This window comes from Pelophylax lessonae (genome assembly GCF_965119305.1).
Source record: "Pelophylax lessonae genome assembly, chromosome: 3".
NCBI classification, from domain to species: Eukaryota; Metazoa; Chordata; class Amphibia; order Anura; family Ranidae; genus Pelophylax; species Pelophylax lessonae.
The window spans coordinates 157,523,085-157,545,436 of NC_138770.1; the positions used below are offsets into that span (position 1 = coordinate 157,523,085).

Below are 22,352 nucleotides of genomic sequence, written 5' to 3' on the forward strand. Positions count from 1 at the left end.
ACAGTTAGAATCACTCCCCTAGGCTCACATTTAACCCATTGATCACCCACAGGGTTAACCCCTTCCCTGCCAGTGTCATTATTACAGTAACAGTGCATATTTTTAGCACTGAATTATGTAGTAATGTCACTGGTTCCCCCAAAAATGTCAGGGGTCTGATCTGTCCGCTGCAATGTCGCAGTCCCGCAAAAAATTGCAGATCGCCACCATTACTAGTAAAAAAAAAAAAAAACAATAAAAATGACATAAATCTTTCACGTAGTTAGTAGACGCGATAACTTTTGTACAAACCAATCAAAATATGCTTATTGCGATTTCTTCTTTCTTTTTTTTTTTTTTTTTACCAAAAATATGGAGCAGAAAACAAATTGGCCTAAAATGTTAAAAACATTTAGATTTTTAATTTTTTTTTTTTTAGAGTGTTTTGTAGCAGAATGTGAAAAATATTGTTTTTTTTTATTTTTTAAATTGTCACACTTTTTTTGTTTATAGCACAAAAAATAAAAACTGCACAGGTGATCAAATACCAGAAAGCTCTATTTGTGGGGAAAAAAAAGGACAACAATTTTATTTGGGTAAAGTAACGCAGTTCCCGAATCGCAAAATAAAGCCTGGTCATTAAGAGGGAAAATCCTTCGGGTCTTAACCACTTGACGACCACCCACCGCAGATTTACTACGGCAGGTGGCCGCTCCTGGGCAAACCGACGTAGTACTACGTCGCTCACGCAGGAGACTCTAGGGGTGAGCGGGCGCTGCTGGCGCTCCCGCCCCCGCTTGTCAGCCGGGGAGCCAGTGCGTGTGACAGGCGGCTCCGATGGCCGCGGGCCACTCGCGATCTCCCCCCGCTGTCAGAGAAGGATGGACGGCTGATGTAAACATGTCCGTCATTCTCCCTGAAGTGATCAGAGGCTATGTGATCCTGCTATATAGGATCGCTTTTCTCTGTGATGATCTCACAAGCCACACCCCCTGACAGTTAGACTCACTCCCCTAGACTTACATTTACCCCTTGATCACTAATAGTATTAACTCCTTCCCTGCCAATGGCATTATTACAGTAACAGTGCATATTTTTAGCAGTGATTACTGTAGTCCCACAGAAAATCGCAGATCGCTGCCATTACTAGTAAAAAAAAAAAAAAATGACATAAATCTTTCCCGTAGTTAGTAGACGCAATAACTTTTACGCAAACCAATCAAAATACGCTTATTGCGATTTTTTTTTCTTTTTTTACCAAATATATGTAGCAGAAAACAAATTGGCCTAAAATATTAAATTTTGATTTTTCATTTTTTTTTTTTTGGCAATGTTCTATAGCAGAAAGTGAAAAATATTGTTTTTGTTCCAAAATTGTCGCTCTTTTTTTTGTTTATAGCGCAAAAAATAAAAATGGCAAGCAAGAACGCTCTATTTGTAGGGGAAAAAAGGACATCAATTTTATTTGGGTACAGCATCGCACAAATGTGCAATTGTCCGTTAAAGTAACGCAGTGCCGAATCGCAAAATAGGGCCTGGTAATTAAGCAGCAAAATCTTCAAAGTGGTTAAAGTTTTTTTTTTTTTTGTGTGTGAAATTTAGGGGACGAATTGGCAAACAGGCAGCATTTTAATATAGAAGAGGCATACTATGTCCATTCCTTACCTGCCTGTACAACTTGAACTAGGAGCTGTGCACATCAGTCACACCTCAGAGTGGGGCACAGACCACCCCTCTACCTGTCTCCTCTTGTATGTAGACATAACAGATAACCAAAGAGGAGAAGACGAGGAGAAGCTGTCTCCATGCCCAGCGGGTGCCACACGGAGACTGAGATAGGAACTGTAATTACACATCGGGAGGGGGGCTCAGTTTGCCATCTTTGCCCTTGGAACTGGATGACCTTGTCCCGGCACTGCTTCAATGGTTAACTAATAATTTTTTTGTATTATATATATATCTCCTTTAAGGGGGGCGTGCCCTATGCCGATATCATTTTTCTAGTAGATGTTCCTCATTCCCATCTCAAAATGTTGGGAGGTATGCAGTTCTGCCCGACGACACCAATGATGAGGCACAGTTCTGCCCGACGACACCAATGATGGGGCACAGTTCTGCCCGACGACACCATTGATGGAGCACAGTTCTGGCCGACGACACCAATGATGGAGCACAGTTCTGCCAGAGGATACCAATGATGGGGCACAATTCTGCCCGACGACACCAATGATGAGGCACAGGTCCTCCCCGACGACACCAATGATGGGGCACAGTTCTGCCCGACGACACCAATGATGGAGCACAGTTCTGCCCGAGGATACCAGTGATGGGGTACAGGTCCTCCCGACAACACCAGCGATGGGGCACAGTTCCTCCCAGTCATAAGAACAATGACGCATGATTCTTCCCACCCTGTGACACCAACGATGGGGCACAATTCCTCTCACAACACCAAGAATGGGGCATTGTTTACTGTTACTGATGCCTGGGGATTGTCTACTTCCAATGGCCACAGTCCAGCCTCCCTATAGTCTGAAAGACAGTAAACTGGCCCTTTTTTAGAAAGTTTGGAGACCCCTGCACAAGGCCTTTGCACTTTTTTCTTTTTTGCATTTAGTGTAAGCAAGGCCTGAGGTATGTGACAATTCTTCCCCATGCTACATTCCATTGTTCCCAGATCACCAAGTGGTAATTGCGCACAATGCACCAAATGTGTGTGATTTATTTTGTAAGCGTGTAATGATGACATGTCCCCATATATTAATGTGCAGATAATAAATACTTGCAGGGTGCTCATAGCCATTGCAACCCTGTCTATACTCGATAAAAAGTGTCTAATAACTGTGAAATCCTTCTCAGTAACACAGAGGATCTCAGCACGTCTCGTACTTCCTGACTGAAATCACGTTACAGTGCACAACACTGCTCGCTGCGGCCTAGGCCTGCGTGCTGCGCTCTATGTGCACTATGCAGGGGCGGGGCCAGGGCTGTGGGGCTCCACCAGGACACGTGATACGCCACTTCCCGCGCTGTATATATAAGACTGAGGTGAAGCGGGGATCCGCCTTTTCTTCTCGGGGAGCCCGGTGTTGTATTGGGTTGCGTAGTGTGCCATCATGCCTTACGCCGTGCGCAGAGGCCGCCGTGTGGGAGTCTATGATACCTGGTAATTATCTCATTATGTACAGGGGGTGGGGGTGGACCGGTCGGCAGGGAGAGGAGGCTTCGTGTACTAGGGTCTCTCCATTATGCTGTGTGGGATATCCCTACATTAGGAATATAGCGGTTGTCCATAGCAACCCCTCCACTGAGGTGTACTGATAGCACAGGGGACTTCTGGAAGCTTCTCATCACTGCTTCTAGAGGGAATGGGCACACGTGTACTTATGGTAAAGTGTACCTGTAGATATTCTTTTACATTTTTGATGAATAAAACTTCTGCCATAGTAATTGTTTGTGGTCTGTGTGCCCTCTGGTTAAATGTACCGATAATTCCACTATCAGAAAGCCAAGGGGAAGTCACTGGGCTTTTCCTGAAGGGAGGAGAATTACCCATTACCTAGAGATGCACTGTAAAGTACATAGCTGAATGCAAAATTTTTTTTTTTACATTTTGAATAGGTCCCTTTTCACACTCGTATGACCGTGACTTTGACGCAACTTAAAGCAACACCTGTGTAATCTTGAAGTCCATGGACCTCAAGTCGCATCAAAGTCAAGGCCAAAGTAGGGCTACTTTAACCACTTCAGCTTTTGAAAGTTTTACCCCCTTAGTAACCAGGCCATTTTTGCAATTCGGCACTGCATTACTTTAATGAAAAATTGCGCGGTCGTGCGACGCTGTGCCCAAATACAATTGGTGTCCTTTTTTTCCCCACCAATAGTTTTCTTTTGGTGGTATTTGATCACCTCTGCGGTCTTTAGATCTTGCGCTATAAACAAAAAAAAAAGGGCGACAATTTAAAAAGAAAAAAAAAAAAAAAAAACACTTTTTTACTTTCTGCTATAAAACATTCCCAATAAAAAAATTAAAAAAAAATTATATTTTTTTTATCAGTTTAGGCCAATTTCTATTCTGCTGCATATTTATGGTAAAAAAAAAAGTGTATTTTAATTGGTTTGCGCAAAAGTTATCGCGTTTACAAACTACGGAATAGATTTTTGGACTTTTTTAATTTTTTTTTTTTTATTAGTCATAGTGGCGATCTGCGATTTTTTAACGGGACTTCGACATTGTGGCAGACAGATCAGACCCCTAACCCACATTTTTGACACTTTTTGGGGACCGGTGACATTACTACAGTAATCAGAGCTAAATAATATGCACTGCTACTGTATAAATGAGACTGGCAGGGAAGGGGTTAATACTGGGGGTGATCGAAGGGGTAAATGTGATTACTGACTGTGGGGGGGATGGGTTCTGTGACGGGCACGGAGAGAGATCAGGGTTTCAGCTTAGCTGAAACTCCCGATCTCACCCTGCCTGTGTGACCGTTTCTCTGACGATTGTGGGAGGCTGACGGCGATTGCCACCGTTCGTCCTGCTGCCTGACTCCCGCTGTGTCTATTCACAGCGGGGGCGCTGTTTCGGCCACATGCGCCGCCGAGACCGCGTGCACATATCCACGTTGTACTACGTGAATATGCGCAGCCGAGAGCCGCCCTGCCGCAGTATATCTGCGTGGGGCGGTCGGCCACTGGTTAACCACTTCTGGACCGGAAGGATTTGCCCCCTTAATGACCAAGCCATTTTTTAAATATTTGGCACTGCGTTACTTTAACGGAAAATTGCGCGGTCGTGCGATGCTGTACCAAAATAAAATTTGTCCTTTTTTCCCCACAAATGGAGCTTTCTTTTGGTGGTATTCACCTTTTGCGATTTTTATTTTTTTGCACTAAAAACAAATGAGCAACATTTCTGAAAACCAAACTATTTTTCATATTCTGCTATGACATTCCCCAAAATATTTTAAAAGTGAAAACTTTTCATGCCTTTAGGCCAGTTTGTATTCGGCTACATATTTTTGGTAAAAAAAATCGCTATAAGCATATTTTTAAATAGTTTGCGCAAAAGCGATCACATCTACAAACTAGGGGAAAGATTTGTCATTTTTATTTATTTACTAGTAATTGCAGCGATCTGCGATTTTTAGCGGGACTGCGACATTGCGGCAGACAGATCGGACTCCTAACTGACATTTTTTACACTTTTGGGGGGACCAGTAACATTGCTAAAAATATACACTTTTACTGTAATAATGACACTGGAAGGAAGGGGGTTAACCTACGGGCGATCAAAGGGTTAAGTCTGAGCCTAGGGGAGTGTTTTTTAACTGTATGGGGGATGGGCTTTTGAAATGATCATAGAGACCTCTGATCCTATATAGAAGGATTACAGGCACTCATTGTGATCATTTCAGAGAGAACGGAAAGCTGTGTTTACAACAGCTGACCGTCTTTTCAGCGGGGAGTGATTGCGGGAGCCCGGCGGCAATCGCGGCCCCCTGCATCGGCATTCGCATGACAAGTGTGAAAGAGGGCTAAGGCGCGCTGTGTGGGTATGTGTGGTTTCCAAATAATTAACGCACTTTTTTTTTTTTACCCGTGATGCCATTGACTTCTATTAGGTTGTGCGTTTTTGCTGCATTTTCTGAAAGCGCACCAACAATCCTGCATGCCACATCTTTGGCGCACTTTCACAAGACGTGGCAACACACAACATAATTGAAGTCATTGGGTCCACAGATAAAATAAAAATGCTTGTAAAACACCCAGGAGCCACACATACAACAGTGTGAACCGGGTCTTGGGGAGGGTTATAATTCCATAAGTAGTTTTTTTTTTTTTTTGCCATCAGAGTCCCATGGGGGGGGGGGAGCATTTCCCTTCACTTCCTGTTCCCTAGCTAAAACTGGAAATGAGAGGAAATCCCTTCAAAGTGAAGGAATCCTGGGGTGTCAGCGAAACTAGTGTCTGCATTTTAAGATTTCCCCTATATTCCTGCTCTGGTGACAACCCAAATGTGTTTTTCTCTTGCGTCCTTTGACAGACGCAGAGCCTAAAGCGGAGTTCCACCCTCTTTTTCTTCTTTCTGAATTCCTGTGGGGAAAAGCGGGTTAAAAAAGAATTGGACATTTATTTTTTTGGGGGGGTCACTTACCTTATTTTAGGGGCATCTCTGTCCAACTTCCTCCTTCTGCAGCCATGGCCCCAGACGTCCCTTCCGGTTTTGCATTGCGTCCTGGGAGATTGGAGTCATCAATCCCAGGATGCAATGGGAATGGCCAGCCGCTATTCTGATTGCCGATGGCAATCTACAGCGCATGCGCGAGATTGCGATCGCCATTCTGGGAGCCAGAAACCAGGAAGGACACAGCGGCTTCAGACGGAGATGGCCGCGATCTGCAATCAATTTTAAAGGTAAGATTTTTTCTTAATTCAATTACTGTCCTGTACTGTAATGTGGGGTTAGTGTTATTGTAATTGGTGTTAGCTTAGGATTAGGGGGGTATTTTTATCTCAAAAATGTGTATGTGGCCGAAACTCCGCTTTAATGCTTCTTCACTATTGGGTTATGCGCTATCTACAGGAGTAGACTAGGCTGTGAAAATTTTTCACTCGACACGCCTACAGGGGCTGTCTCTCACGACTTAACCCCAGACACTTCACACAATTTCCCGAGGAATTGTACACTTTCTAGGTTTTTTTTTTTTTTTTTCGGGCCACGGCGTTAATCGTGATTGACGCTGGATCTACACCGGGGAACATGTGTTTTTTTTTTTCTAAAGAAATGGTCACTCTTGACACTTTATTGTGAATGAGTAGGGGTGCAATGTACTCTCTACTCATTCACATGGAGGAGGTGGGATCTAGGGCTCCTCTTGTTGAAGCCCCCCGCCCCAAAGCACTCCAGCTCAATGGACTTTCCTTGCCTTCCAGGCTGTATGCTCGATAGGATATGGTATGGATTTTGGGGGGGACCCCCATGCCATTTGTTTTTAATTTTGGCTTGGGGTTCCTCTTAAAACCCATACCAGACCTAAACCCCACCCCAGTGCCCAGAAAATGCATAGGACTCTAAATTTTCAGTGAATTCGCACTACAGCGGCATCGCAAATCTAATTGTCTTTAGCTACTTTAAAACAGACATTCTCAATCAGAGGTACAACAAGAAAAGGAGGTTAAAAGCGCAGAGGCTTGGTAATACCGAACATGCAAGAAGTTTGGTTATAAGGTAGAAGTCTACAGTATGTCCAAAAAGGTCCAAGACACTAGGGCAGGCCTCTTGGTGGAGTTTAGTAGACTCTGTATATACACCGACAAAAGCAGAGAAGCACCTCTAAGTGCAGTAAGACTGTATTTCTCTTACGTCCTCCGACAGTCGCCGCAGCCTCTAAGTCATCACTGTTGGGTATTGACTTCCGCTCCACAGGAGTAGCTAGGCATATAGACATAGTCAAAAGACAAAAGGCATTAACATATACACACCCATGGGGGCTGTCCCATCTGGTCAATACCCCCCTGCATGACCACTCCCAACTCATTTTTAATCTGCCTAGCATCAGGAGTAGTCAGGCTTCCCTGTGCTGGGGCTTCAGTCTCAGCCTTCCTAATCTTTTATTTGATTTTCTTTGAAAATGTCAGTTTTTTCTTACTTTACTAGCTGTTTTTGTCAGCTTCTAGTGTTAGTCATTTCTTCGGATGAAGATGGATCATGCGGTGCTGGGATTCGGACTGACCGCCCTGGTTCTCCAGGGCAGAAGGGTCAGATGGACCCCCAGCCCGCCATCGAGCGTTCAGCTATGGTTCGCCCTGGCACTACGAACGACCCATCCCTGCTCGCTGCAGGGATGCAGCCGTGAGGTGACTACCTCACAGGACATCTGCGATGCTGCAGTGTCATGTCCCTGGCTCACGACACTCCCTGTCAGATGAGGACAGCGGTTTTCCGTTCAGAGAAGCATCCCACGCCATCAGGTACAGGTAAGTACTTCTGTGTGGGGCCTCTGTCTGGGGTGGCAGTCTGTGTTGCTGTGTGTTCCCCATGTCTGTGCCTGTATGGCTCCCTGATGTGGTCCCTGTGGGAATCGCTTGTGCAGATACTGTATGTTTTCTGGGGGTCTCCTTCCCTGTGTCACTTTGGTGCATTGTTGGGGGTACAGACGTTTTTGTGTGGCGACCGCAGCGGCATGAATTTGCGCGGTCCGCCATCTTTGATATGGGCAGGCATGTTTAGCTTCTCTGTGGGCGATGCTGCATGCTGTTTTGGCGCCATCTGCCGCCATTTTGTGGGAGGTGGACGATCGGTCCGGCGGCCATTTTGGCGTAGCCTCCAATGCATTCCTATGGGGCAGCCATTTTCCCTAAGTCTGGCAGTCTATAGTTCAGCCTACTTTCAGCAGCACTTCCTTTCCATCTGCAGCAGGACATCGGTAGCAACACTCTGCGGGCTCTGCAGGTTATCGCTCTCAATTTTCCTCTGTATTTTCGCTTCTGGCTCAGTTTTCTCTTCTCCTTTTGGGGTCTTTGTCACTGTAGCTGTAGCGGTGGGCTGCGCATTCCGCAGCGATTTTAAAAGGGGCAGTACACATTTTATTGCACTGTTTGTTTCTGTAACCTTGAGCAATGGATTCTCAGGATAGCAAATTCCCCCCAGCTCTGGTGGGGGTCCCCAGTTCTCCTGTGGCCCCGCTGCGCCCCGATTTGGCTGCTGTGGTGGCGACTTTGGTGTCTAATATGGAAATGCTGATGTCTGAACATGCGTCAAAGAAGAGGCCCAGATTGTCTCTCCTCTGATTCAGATGGGGATATGGCTGCTGCTGCGAGCGTGCCCTTTTCAGGGTCCCGCTCATCCTTGGACCCCCCAGGGTCTGAGGGGGATGCTGAGGTGGAGGGGGTTGATACCTCCTCCCCAGGGTCGCCTGAAGAACAGGCGACCATGGATGAGTTAATTGTTTCTGTTAAGGAAACCTTACATTTGGAGGATGAGCCCTGTCCTCCGGGCGTTGTGTCATCATTTAGGATGCACAGGACCCGCAAGTCGGCACAGGTTTTTCCTTGCCCAACTGCATTTCATTACACTGTTAATGAAATGTGGCGCACGTTGAAACGTCCATTCCTGGTACCTAGTCGGTTCAAATTGCTTTATCCTTTTGCGCCGGCTACGGAATCACGATGGTGTGTGCCCCCACAGGTAGATCACACTGTGGCTGTGTTAAACAAGGCTACCTTGGTTCCTACTGAGGATACCCCGGTTTTCCGGGATCCCACGGACCGGCGGTTGGAGTCTCTTGCCCGCCATTCCTACACGGTGGCGGGTTCGTTGCTCAAACCCGTTTTCGCGTCCGTTCTGGTGGCGCAGGCGGTGGCTGATTGGACTAAGATGCTTAGGAGCAATCTCGTGTCTGATGATGTTCCACCTGCCCGGCTGGAAATGGTGGATCAGATCCACCAAGGAGTCATGTATTTGTGTGATGCGGCCTTGAATGAGGCCCCCTTTAGTGGCTCGCCTCTCTAGTGTCGCAGTGCTTAACCGGCGACTGATATGGCTGAAGAGCTGGTCGGCCGACCAGTCCTCACGGAAAACAGTTGCTGATTTTCCCTATGCTGGCTCTCGCCTTTTTGGCGAGGTGATGGATACCCTGGTGAAAGGCGTCACGGGGGGCAAGAGCACTATGCTGCCCCAGAACCCGAAGAACAAGTCTTTTCGAGGCAAGCGGGGTTCTGCGCCTAGATCCAATCAGGGGTCCTTTCGTCCCTTTCGGAACCAATCCAAGGGCAAGCCCTTCAAGGCTCAGGGCAACCAGAAGAAGCCCTGGGTGGGTAAGCAGAAGTCGGGTAATGCCGGCTCGGCGGGTCAGTCCGCATCTGCCTGAAGGGGCGCCCTCACCCATTTCAGGGGTGGGGGGACGTTTGCGCGGTTTCCTCCAACCTTGGCTGCTTCGGATATCGGACAGGTGGGTTCAGGAAATCATTTGATCGGGGTGGGGTACAAGATCGAATTCCTTTCCAGGCCGAAGGACAGATTTTTTTCCCTCAAATCTTCACTTGCCTCCGGGGCGTCTGCAGGACCTGCATCAGGCGGTACAGGACCTTCTTGCTCAGGGGGTGATTGTCCCGGTGCCTAATCGGGACAGGTTTCGGGGGTTTTATTCAAATCTGTTCACTGTGCCCAGAAAGGAGGGCAAAGTGCGTCCTATTCTGGACCTAAAATCGCTGAATCGCTTCGTGCGTGTTCGGAAGTTTCGTATGGAGTCTCTCCGTTCGGTGGTGGCCTCTCTGAGCCCAGGGGAATTCCTGGCTTCGATAGATCTGAAGGATGCGTATCTGCACATCCCCATTTTCGAAGGTCATCAGCGGTACCTTCGGTTTGCTATCGCAGAGGACCATTACTAGTTTGTGGCGTTACCTTTCGGTCTCGCTTCGGCACCCAGGGTTTTTACCAAGGTGCTGGCGCCGGTTCTGGGCCTACTGAGGGCACAGGGCATTGCGGTCTTGGGCTATCTGGACGATCTCCTTCTGAGGGCACGGGCCAGCCAGGACCTGGTGCGCGATCTGTCCACCACGGTACAGACGCTTCAGGAGTTCGGATGGACCATCAACGTTCAGAAGTCAACGTTGTCTCCATCGGTTCGTCTTCCCTATCTGGGAATGATTCTGGACTCTGCTCAGGCAAAGGTGTTCTTGCTGGAGGATAAGCTCCGGACCTTGCAGGACGAGATCAGGTCCCTCAGGGACAACCCGTGCTAGTCACTCAGGACCTGTATGAGGTCTCTGGGGTTGATGGTGTCAGCCTTCGAGGCGATACACTTTGCTCAGTTTCACACGCGGGCTCTCCAGTCGGAGATCCTGGCCAGGTGGGACCGACTGCCTCAGTCCCTGGATCTGAGTGTCTCCTTGAGTCGTCAGACCAGATTGGCTCTTCTGTGGTGGCTTAAGTCCCCGTCGGCGCGGAAGGCAAGTCCTTCCGTCCGTTGGTGTGGACGGTGATTACCATGGATGCCAGCCTGTCGGGCTGGGGTGGAGTCCTGGGCAATCTGTCGGCCCAGGGCACTTGGGCGGAGGAGGAGTCCTCTCTCCCGATAAATGTGCTGGAATTGTGAGCGATAAATCTGTCTCTTCCAGTGGTCGGACCGTCTTCAGGGCCTTTCTGTCCGAGTACAGACGGACAATGCTACCGCGGTGGCTTACATCAACCACCAAGGGGGCACCAGGAGTTGTTGTGCGGCCCGGGAGGTGACCGACATTCTGTTGTGGGCCGAGACTCGTGTCCCGGCGATCTCAGCAGTTTACATTCCGGGTGTGGAGAATTGGCAGGCCGACTATCTGAGCCGCCAGACCCTGGACCAGGGGGAATGGTCCCTGCACCCGGAGGTGTTCCAAAGGCTGTGTGCGAGGTGGGGATCCCTGGACGTGGATCTGTTCGCATCTCGGCTAAACCAAAAGGTGGAAAGGTTCGTGGTAAGAATGCGCGATCCGCTGGCAGTCGCCTCGGGTGCGTTAGTGGCCCCTTGGCATCAGTATCATCTGATGTATGCCTTTCCTCCGATTCAGTTGCTGTCCAGATTCCTCTGCAGGTTAGCCTCGGAACCGCACCTGGTGATTCTGGTGGCTCCGGACTGGCCACGCCGGTCCTGGTATGCCGACATTGTTCATCTGGCAGTGGAGCCTCCGTGGTGGCTGCCCATGCGGGAAGATCTCCTGTCTCAGGGTCCGATCTTCCATCCTGCTTTACAGTCGCTGGCTTTAACGGCCTGGCTGTTGATACCCAGATCCTGAGGGACAAGGGTCTCTCCTCTGAGGTCATACCTACTCTTGTCAAGGCTAGGAAGACCTCCTCTGGAAAGATCTATTACCGTACCTGGAAGGCTTACTTCGCCTGGTGCGAGTCCAGGGGGTTCTCCCCTCGTTCGTACTCGGTGTCGAGAGTGTTGGCTTTTCTCCAGGCGGGAGTGGACCAGCGCCTGGCGCTGGCCACGATCAAGGGCCAGGTGTCCGCCCTGGCTATTTTCCAACGCCCTGTGGCGTCTCATTCTCTGGTTCGCACCTTCATTCAAGGTGTGCGACACTTGGCTCCTCCCAGGAAGGAGCCCTTACCTCCGTGGGACTCTAACTTGGTTCTGTCCGTGTTACAACGTGCTCCCTTTGAAAACATTCGGGACATCTCGTTGCCTCTGCTGTCTAAGAAGGTTGCCTTTTTGGTGGCGATCACTTCGGCTCGCAGAGTGTCGGAACTGGCAGCGTTATCTTGCCGTTCTCCGTATTTGGTGATTCACCGGGACAAGGTGGTTTTGCGTCCGCAGCCCTCCTTTCTTCCTAAGGTGGTCTCTGAGTTCCACATTAATGAGGACATTGTCCTGCCTTCGCTTTGTACAAAGCCTAAGCATCCTAAGGAGGTTGCTCTGCACTCCTTGGATGTTGTCAGGGCGATCAGGGTTTACCTGTCGTCTACGGAATCTTTTCGTAAAACGGATTCCCTCTTTGTCCTTCCTGAGGGACCTCGGAAGGGCATGGCTGCATCCGCAGCAACTATTGCCAAATGGATCAGACAGACCATTGAACAGGCTTACGCATTGAAGGAACGGGTTCCACCCTTCCCTGTTAAGGCGCACTCTACCAGATCTGTGAGTGCGTCCTGGGCTTATTGGCATAGGGTCTCGGTGGCCCAGGTGTGCAAGGCTGCGACTTGGTCGTCGGTGCACACTTTCTCAAAATTCTACAGACGTTCTGCCATCAGCTGATGCCTCATTTGGCCGCAAGGTTCTCAGTGTGGCAGTGCCACGATGGACCCTTGGGTCCCTGGCTGTTGGCATTTGCTTTCCTGGGCTTTTGCTCCTGTTGAGCATTGTTTTTTCTGTTGCCCAGTTGGTTCTCTTACGGTGCATGTAAGATTCCTTTCTCTGATGTGGGTACTGCGTTGCCTTTTTTTCTACGGTTGTCTCCCACCCCTCATGTCTATACTGCTTTGGGACATCCCAACAGTGATGACTTGGAGGCGGCGGCGACGACTGTCGGAGGATGTAAGAGAAAACAGAATTTTTGTAAAATCTTACCTGTAAAATTCCTTTCTCTGAGTCCTCCGACAGTCGCCAACCCCCCCCCCCCCCCTCTTTGGAGTTCTTTTTACCTACTGCTATGCTACCAAACTAAGTTGGGAGTGGTCATGCAGGGGGGTATTGACCAGATGGGACAGCCCCCATGGGTGTGTATATGCTAATGCCTTTTGACTAAGTCTTTATGCCTAGCTACTCCTGCGGAGCAGAAGTCAATACCCAACAGTGATGACTTGGAGGCGGCGGCGACTGTCGGAGGACTCAGAGAAAGGAATTTTACAGGTAAGATTTTACAAAAATTGTTTTCTCTTACGTCCTCCGACAGTCTCCGCCGCCTCTAAGTCATCACTGTTGGGTATTGACTTCCGCTCCGCAGGAGTAGCTAGGCATATAGACTTAGTCAAAAGGCATTAGCATATACACACCCATGGGGGCTGTCCCATCTGGTCAATACCCCCCTGCTTGACCACTCCCAACTCAGTTTGGTAGCATAGCAGTAGGTAAAAAGAACCCCAAAGAGGGGCAGGGGCGGCGACTGTCGGAGTCAGAGAAAGGAATTTTACAGGTAAGATTTTACAAAAATTCAGTTTTTTGGGGTTTACAACCTCTTTAAAGCAGAGTTCCACCCAAAAGTGGAACTTCCGATCATTTGCTTCCTCCCCCCCTCCGGTGCCACATTTGGCACCTTTCAGGGGGGAGGGGATAACGGGGTACCTGTTTTTGACAGGTAACCTTCCCCACTTCCGGGAGGCAGCGCTGTCCCTCGGAAGTTTGGCCCCCTCCTCCTTCCGCTGCCGCAGAGCCAATCCAAATGCGCAGCGTGCTTCAAGCATGCGAATTAGGGACCTTCCCGTGAAGCCGCAAGGGAAAATGTCAGCGGCAGGCGCTGCCTGGAACAGCGAGTTTACAACCTCTTTATTCCTGCTCTCGCTACACCAGAAACAGTTTGGAGTTTTGGCAAACTCTATATTGGGAATTAAGAAATTGGGATATGTGCAGGTAATATTTGAATGTAGATCTTGAAGTAGGTGCCTCATTTTGGGTAAAAATTACATGGTAAGCACTAGTGTTTGTAAAAGTGTACCTTTTTTTTATTTTATCGCAGTTAGGAAAACTATGCATTACATAGCTGAACTGCTTATGTGGAAGCTGTTTTTCCTGCTGAAATTTTTTTTTTTTTTTTTGTCCAGTCAGTTGCAGCCCTGTGACTGGTGCTGAACTCCACTGCTACACTAAAACTAGTCTGTAAAGGGGTAGTAGACTGATGACTCGTTAACATATTCTTGTTTTGATTGGCTCAGCGTAGTGACCCACCCTCTCTCTGCCTTGATTTCTCTTGTAGATTGATAAGAGGCTGTATAAAAGACAGCCCTCCATATGCCTGTCTTGGGGTTTAGTGATCTCTGCGAGCTGCACTTTGGTGTAATCTGGAGTCCTTTACTAAAAGACCTTTCCATGTGTGCTGCTCAGTATTAAGCCCCTGGTCACACTGGTGCGACAGTTTCAAATTGCATGACAAGTCACACCTTATTCTCAGCTTTGGAAGCTGTCAAATCAGTGTGACTCAGTTGGGAGTCGCACCGATTTTGAAAGTAGTTCCTGCATTTCTTTTTGCAAGTCTGGGTGCTACTTGCATAAACATCTGTGTATAAAGTCACAGATGTCTTTCAAGTCGCACCGGAAGTAGCACTGAAATGCTACTTCGAAATCCTGCTACTTCAAGTGAAGTAGCACAATTTTAATGTTGCGATCGGTGTGAGGGTGTTATTGAAATGATATAAAAAGTAAGCTGCACTCAAAAGCGTTGCCTTTTTTTGGGGGGGGGGGGATTGTGGGAGCCAGGACCCAGGTTGCGATGAAAGGGGCAAGTCTTGAACGGAGCCATGGGTTTAAATATACTAATTGGAATGAACTACAAGACCTCCTAAATAAGCAGTTTTGTGATTGCAGGGAAGAATGCAGAGATCAAGTGGACCGCTATCCATCAGCAAGATACAAAAAGTTTTCAACACACGAAGAAGCTCAGAACTTTGTAGAAGAGCGTGACTACCCTCCAAAGAGAGGTACACCTATTTTAAATTTGCAGGCTGTTTGGGGGAAATACTTTGTACTGTGCTGTATGCAGTCTCTTACTTTTGAAAATAGCAATTGTGCCGTAGAATCCCTTACTAAGGATAGTGAGTGTGTTTAAGGGTTTAAAGTGTACTTTTGTGTATATTTGTAGTCCTTTACATGATTTTCCCCTTGTGCTCTATCATTCTGTGTGCTCAGCCTGCCCCTTGTACTAAAATAACTTCTAAACTAACCGTTTCTGTACACTCCTGTGCAGCTACATTAGATAACAGTTCTGCACAAAAATACACAAGTAGGGAGTACTAATATTTTAAAGTACCTGGTAATTCCATACTGTAGTGTCAATTAGTTCTCACTTGTACTAAGCAAATGTTTGGCATTTCCTTTTGCAGAGAGGTCAGCAGTGGTTTACACTGATGGATGCTGTTCCCGCAACGGTAGATATGGCGCTAGAGCTGGAATTGGTGTTTACTGGGGTGCTGGCAGTTCACAGTAAGTCTTACTGATTTGGAATTGGACCATTTAAAGAATTAAAGTTGCTAGTAGCTAGACTCTTTAGCACTTGTCCTTGTGATTGGAACAGTTCTACAGCCACTTCATCACTTCTACATGTTCCAGGGAAATAGTTTTAAAGCCCACGTTACGCATATATATGTGTGTGTGTGTGTGTGTGTGTGTGTGTGTGTGTGTGTATATATATATATATATATATATATATATATATATATATATATATATATATATATATATATATATATATATATATATATATATATATATACACACACATACATACAGTGCCTTGCAAAAGTATTCACCTTTGGAATTTTTCGTGTTTTGTTGCCTCACAACCTGGAATTAACATGGATTGTTTGAGGATTTGCATCATTTTAATTTACAAAACATGCCCTCAACTGAAAATGCTTTATTTATTTATTTTGTGAAGCAAACAACAAATAGGACAAAATAACAGAAAAATTCAATGTGCATAACTATTCACCCCCCCCCCTAAAGTCAATACTTTGTAGAGCCACCTTTTGCGGCAATCATAGCTCCAATTTGCTTTGGACAAGTCTCTATGAGCTTGCCACATTTTACCACTGAAATTTTTGCCCATTTCTCCTTGTAAAAGTGCTCCAGCTCCTTCAAGTTGGATGGTTTGTGCTTGTGATCAGCAATCTTTAAGTCTGACCACAGATTTTCTATTGGATTGAGTTCTGGGTTTTGACTAGGCCTTCCAACACATTTACATGTTTCCCCTTAAACCACTCAAGTGTTGCTTTAGCAGTGTGTTTGGGGTCATTGTCCTACTGGAAGGTGAACCTCCAACCTAGCCTCAAATCACGCAGAGTGGTACAGGTTTTGCACAAGAATATCCCTGTATTTAGCACCATCCATCTTTCCCTCAACTCTGACCAGTTTCTCAGTCCCCGCTGCTTAAAAACATCCCCACAGCATGATGCTGCCACCACCATGTTTCACTGTGGGGATGGTTATCTTTTGGTGATGTGATGTGTTGGGTTTGCACCAGACATAAAGTTTTCTTTGGTCAAAAAGTTAAATTTTAGTCTCATCAGACCAGAGCAGCTTCCTCCATACATTTTGGGAGTCTCCCACATGCCTTTTCGCAAACTCAAAACTTGCCATTTTGTTTTTTGTTGAAAGTAATGGCTTTCTTCTGGCCACTCTGCCATTAAGACCCGGTTCACACTTCTGCGATTGCCGGGTTCGCATGTAATGTCGGAGCGCACTGCTCCGACATTACATGCGATCAGCTGTGCGGTGCGAGTTTAGCCATACAGTTTGTATGGCTAAATTCGCATCGCACCCGGTGCAAACACGCACAGGAGGCATTTTTCAGCCGCATCAGGATCGGATCGCACAGCAGTTCACACTTGTGCGATCCCATCCTGTGCGAACTGCACGATCGCACTGCGATATGCGATCAAACTGGGGGTGTCGTTAAGATTACATTGACACCCCCAGCGTATCGCATATGGCAGTGTGAACTGCCGGGGGTGCGTGTGCGATGCGGGAAAAGGCTGCGAATTCGCAGCCTTCCCGCATCGCATATATGTGAACCGAGCCTAAGTCCAACTTAATGGAGCAGATGGCTTATTGGTGTCCTATGTACAAATGCACCAGTCTCTGCTGTGGAACGCTGCAGCTCCTCCAGCGTTACGTTAGGTCTCTGTGCTGCCTCTGATCAATGCCCTCCTTGCCCGATCCGGGAGTTTTGGTGGGTGGCCATCTCTTGGCAGGTTTTCTGTTGTGCCATGTTTTTCCATTTGGTTATGATAGATTTAATGTTGCTCCTGGGGATCATCAAAGATTTAGATATTTTTTGTAACCTAACCCTAACTTGTACCTCTCAACAACATTGTCCCTTACTTGTTTGGAGAGTTCCTTGGTCTTCATGGCAGTGTTTAGTTAGTGGTGCCTCTTGCTTAGGTGTTGCAGCCTCTGGGGCCTTTCAAAAAAGGTGTGTGTATATGTAATGACAGATCATGTGACACTTAGATTGCGCACAGGTGGACATCATTTCACTAATTATGTGACTTCTGAAGGTAATTGGTTTCACCAGAGCTTTTTATGGGCTTCATAACAAAGGTGGGGGAATACATACACATGCCAATTTTCTGTTTTCTATTGCTAAAAAATAGTTATGTGTATATATTTTTCTCATTTCACTTCAACTTCAATTAAGACTATTGTGTTCTGATCCATCATATAAAATCCAGATTAACAAAACATTGAATTTTAAGGCTGTAATGTAACAAAATAGTTAAAGTCAAGGGGGTGAATACTTTTGCAAGGCACTGTAACCGCACGCATTAGATGCAGCTACAATTGTACTATGCATCAACCTACGTGCTGGAGTGAGAGAAATAATTCTAGGGACATTCAGGGTTAACTGCCTGTAAATACTTTTAAAACATTGCTAATTCAGTTTATAAAAGCGTAACTCCACTTTTGTTGAAAAAAAAAAAAAATATTCCCTTCTGGGTGATCTATGTACATTACAAGGATTTTAACAAACGTTGTTGCAGATTCCTACCTTTTGTTGTTCTGAAGAATTCCCTGCATGTTTGTGTCCGTCTGGTAACTGCATCTAATGGGAGTGACGGTTTAATAATCCATCAGCTGCTGCACCTGCAGGGCTCCACAGAGGGAAAATAGCAGGGTCTTACATCCCTTTAGATGTGATTTCCTACTGGAAGTATCTCGCCAAAAATGACATTTCTTTATCGTCCATTGACAGATGCAGCCTCATCTTCATGAGCTTTGCGGGGTTATGCTGCCATCTGCAGGAGTAGTCTAGGCAGTACGTTTGTACAAAGTTTTTACATATACACGCCCATGGGGCTGTCCCTCCAGACATAACCCTCGCAGCCCAGCACATCCATTTGTTTCTGCCTAAAGAAGGAGTAGGACCTAGTTTTCCTGCTGGCACTCCGGTCTCACTTTTTTGTATTATTCAGAATATTTTCTTTTTTTTTTTCTACTCACTTGCTAGCTAGTGTTCAGGGGGATTCTCCTGGTGATCTACAAGCAACAATGCCGGCTAGGGCTTTGCACTGGATAATCTAGATCCTTATGGTCCCCCCACCCTGGCCTACGAGCGTGAGCAGGTTATAGTCCCGCACTTAGGCTAGCCAGGACGGTGCCCCTTTTCGGGATGGGGACGAGCCGGCGAGCGGATGCCTCGCCAGGACACGACGACTTGGAACGCGGCAGTCGCAGCATACCCCTTGGCTGGCAGCACCGCTACTTCGGGTGGGAGGCAGTCTCCCCCGAGCGGAGCAGTGTTAATTTTGGCAGCAAATTTCGATTTCGTTTTAGTTATAGTCTTTTGACTAAAATGCCATTTTAGTTTTAGTCGTATTTTAGTCATCTGAATTGTTTTAGTTATAGTCATATTTTAGTCGACTAAAATCTCCAGTACATTTTAGTCGACTAAAATCTCCAGTACATTTTAGTCGAATAAAATCTCATACATTTTAGTCAACTACAAATCGAATAGGTTTAGTTTAATTGTAATGCATTATTTAAACATTTCTCTAGCATTGCCAAATGAATTGTATACTCCTGGAGTAAAAATCGAATATTATATTATTATACGGTTTGAACACGCACTACAGACACAGATTTAGCCATTGTGATTATATAACATTTTTTTAAAAAAAAACAAGTTTCATGAACAAACAGAAATATTTCTTTTTGACAAACCGAAGTGCAACTTTAAAATAAAAAACCCCCAAAAAAACTGTAAACTGCATTGGCTGTAATGTCATTGCACATATTACCTGAATAGATTACCAACATTAAATATTAGGGAAAAATATAAGAAAAGCCTTTTTCTCTTACGTCCTCCGACAGTCGCCGCCCTTTCACACAGTCTTCACTTATGGGGTATTGACTTCATCTCCACAGGAGTTTCTAGGTAAAAGACTTGTAAAAGAACAATAAATCTACATAGTCACACCCATGGGGGCTGTCCTTCTAATCCAATACCCCCCTGCAATAGCCATCCCAAATCAGGAGTGGATAGGCTTCCCTGTGCTGAGGCTACAGTCTCAGCCTTTCTCTTTTTCTTTTATGATTTATTTTCAAAAGATGTAATTTTTTCTTTACATTGCTAGCTGTTTTATCAGCACTAGTTAGTGGGTCTTCGGATGAAGATGGCGTCTGCGGAGCCGGGAATCGGACTGACCATCCTGGTTCTCCAGGACAGAGGGTCAGATGATATCCCAGCCCGCCATTGAGCGTTTCGCATGCTATGTGTTCGCCCTGGCCTCATAAACGACCCATCCCTGTCCATCAGGGATGCAGCCATGTGAGGTGGCTACCTCACTGGACACAGCATAGGTTCGTCCGTGCACTACTAGTGTCCTGCGTTTCTGGCTGGCGGCACTCCCCTGCCATCTGAAGGTGGGCGTTTTCCCACTTGATATGAGGCACCCCACGCCATCGGGTACAGGTAAGTACATTCTGTGTGGGGCCTCTGTCTGGGGTCGGCAGTCCTGTGTGTCTGTGGTGTCCCCTGTGTCTGTGCGTTTTGGGCTCCCTGGTCCCGGTCCCTGCGGGGGTTTTTATTCTCTCACAGTAGCGCTGTATGGGGTTTTGGGGATCCCTCTCCTAATGTCACTTTAGGGTGCTTGGGGATGCAGACACATGCGGCGACCGCTGCGGGGTTAAAGGTCCGCCATTTTAAGTGGGCAGCATGTCTGGCTTCACTGTGGGCGCTCATACAGCATGTTATGTAGTGTATTTTTGCGCCTTGCGGCGCCATCTTGTGTGTGGCTAACGATCGTTCCGAGCACATGTCGGCGGCCATCTTGCCAAAGCCTCCCATTAGTTTCAATAGGCATCCATTTTCCCTTGGCCTGCAGCCTAGTTTAGCCTCCAGCGGTGACATCACTTCCTCCTTTCTCACAGAGCTGACCGAAGAAGCTGGTAACACTCTGTGGGGTTCTGTCCTGCTGTTTCTTTTTCTGTCCTGCATTGTGCAATTTTCCTGGTCAGTTTTGTCCTTGCGGGGGGTCTGTGTGTCACAGTATTATAGCGGTGTGCTGTGGGGGTCCACGGCGCTCTTAAAGGGCCAGTTTAAAAAAAAAAAAAATTCTTTTCTGTTATGGAATCCCAGGACAGCAAATTCCCTCCAGCTTTGGTGGGGGATTCAGGGTCCTCTGAATCCTCCACCGTCACTAATTTGGCTGCTGTTGTGGCAACTTTGGTGTCAAAAATGGATGTGCTGTTGACTGAACGTGCTGCTAGAAAAAGGCCTAGAATTTCCCTTTCTTCTGATTCTGAGTGTGACATGGTTGCTGTAGGTAGCGTGGCCCTTTCGGGGTCTCGCTCTTCTCAGGACCCGCAAGAGTCTGAGGGGGAGGCGGAGGTTCTAGGGGTGGATGATTCCCCCCTGGGTCACCCGAGGAACGCGTAGCTATAGATGAGTTGATCCTAGCAGTGAAGGAAACGCTACATTTGGAGGTTGAGATCACTCCTCCGGGCGTTGTCCTCTTTTGGTACACACAGGACCCGCAAGACAGCGCTGGGTTTTTCTTGCCCCGCAGAGTTTCACCATAAGGTGACTGAGCTATGGCGTAATTTAAAACACACCTTCGTGGTACCTAAGAAGAAGTTTCAACTTCTCTACCCTTTTTCGGCTACTACGGCTGCGCGCTGGTGTGTGCCTCCTCAAGTGGATCACACTGTGGCCCAGGTTGAACAAAGCTACCCTGCTCCCCGTCGAGGACTCCCCGGTGTTTAGGGATCCTACTGATAGGACTGGAATCTCTTGCCCGACATTCCTACATGGTGGCGGGTTCCATGCTCAAGCCTATTTTTGCCTCTGTGATGGTTGCTCAGGCATTGGCGCATTGGACCAAGGTGCTCAAACACACCCTCGTGGCCGACTCTGCCCCTCCCACCACAGTGGAGATGGTGGATCAGATTTATCGTGGGGTCATGTATTTTTGCGATGCGGCTCTAAATGAGGCCCCTTTGGCGATACGCCTGTCCAGTGTCGCTGTGGTTAACCGTCGCTTAATCGGGTTAAAATGCTGGTCGGCTGACCAAAAATCCAGGAAGACGGTGGCTGACATATCCTCTATGCGGGGTCTCGCCTTTTTGGAGAATCCTTGGACGAATTGATTAAAGGAGTCACTGGGGGTAAGAGCACTCTTGCTGCCCCAGAATCCTAAGGGCAAGTTTTTCCGCGGTAAGTGGGGCCCATCTTTTAAACCTACTCAAGGGTCCTTTCGTGCCTTTAAGGCGCAGAACAAGGGTAAACCCTTCAAGGGCCAAGGTAGTCAGAAAAAGCCCTGGTTTGGCAAACAAAAATCTGGCCTGGCCGGTGCGGCGGCTCAGTCCGCCTCTGCCTGAAGGGGCGCCCTCACCCGTTACAGGGGTGGGGGGACGTTTGCGCGGTTTCCTCCAACCTTGGCTGCTCCGAATCACGGACAGGTGGGTTCAGGAAAACATTCGGTCAGGGTACAAGATCGAATTTCTTTCACGGCCGGCGAACAGATTATTTTCCTCAAATCTTCATTTCTCTGTCGCTCATTGACAGACGCAGTCCTCTTGATATCAAATTGGGTTATACTGCCCTCTACAGGAGTAGGACACTAGGCAGAAGGAAAACGTTCTGGCCACACCTTAGGGGCAGTCCCAGAGGGTATATCCTCTCTCTCTCTGCTACAGGATGTTAGTTTTTTTCTGTCTAGTCAGGAGTAAGGACCTAAG

At 47.3% G+C, this 22,352-nt stretch overlaps 1 protein-coding gene across 1 annotated transcript in view; it reads left to right on the plus strand.

Annotated features, from left to right (window-relative positions):
* Positions 1-3,095: 3,095 nt before the first annotated feature.
* The window catches only part of LOC309548909 (ribonuclease H1-like), a gene marked incomplete at its 5' end in the record, with an annotated part of 80,088 nt that continues 60,831 nt past the window's right edge, over positions 3,096-22,352 (plus strand). Inside the window, 3 exons of the mRNA XM_082248834.1 lie at positions 3,096-3,145; positions 14,982-15,094; positions 15,497-15,596. Coding sequence (XP_082104960.1) covers positions 3,096-3,145; positions 14,982-15,094; positions 15,497-15,596 — 263 coding nt within the window. The remainder of the gene's footprint in view (positions 3,146-14,981; positions 15,095-15,496; positions 15,597-22,352) is intronic.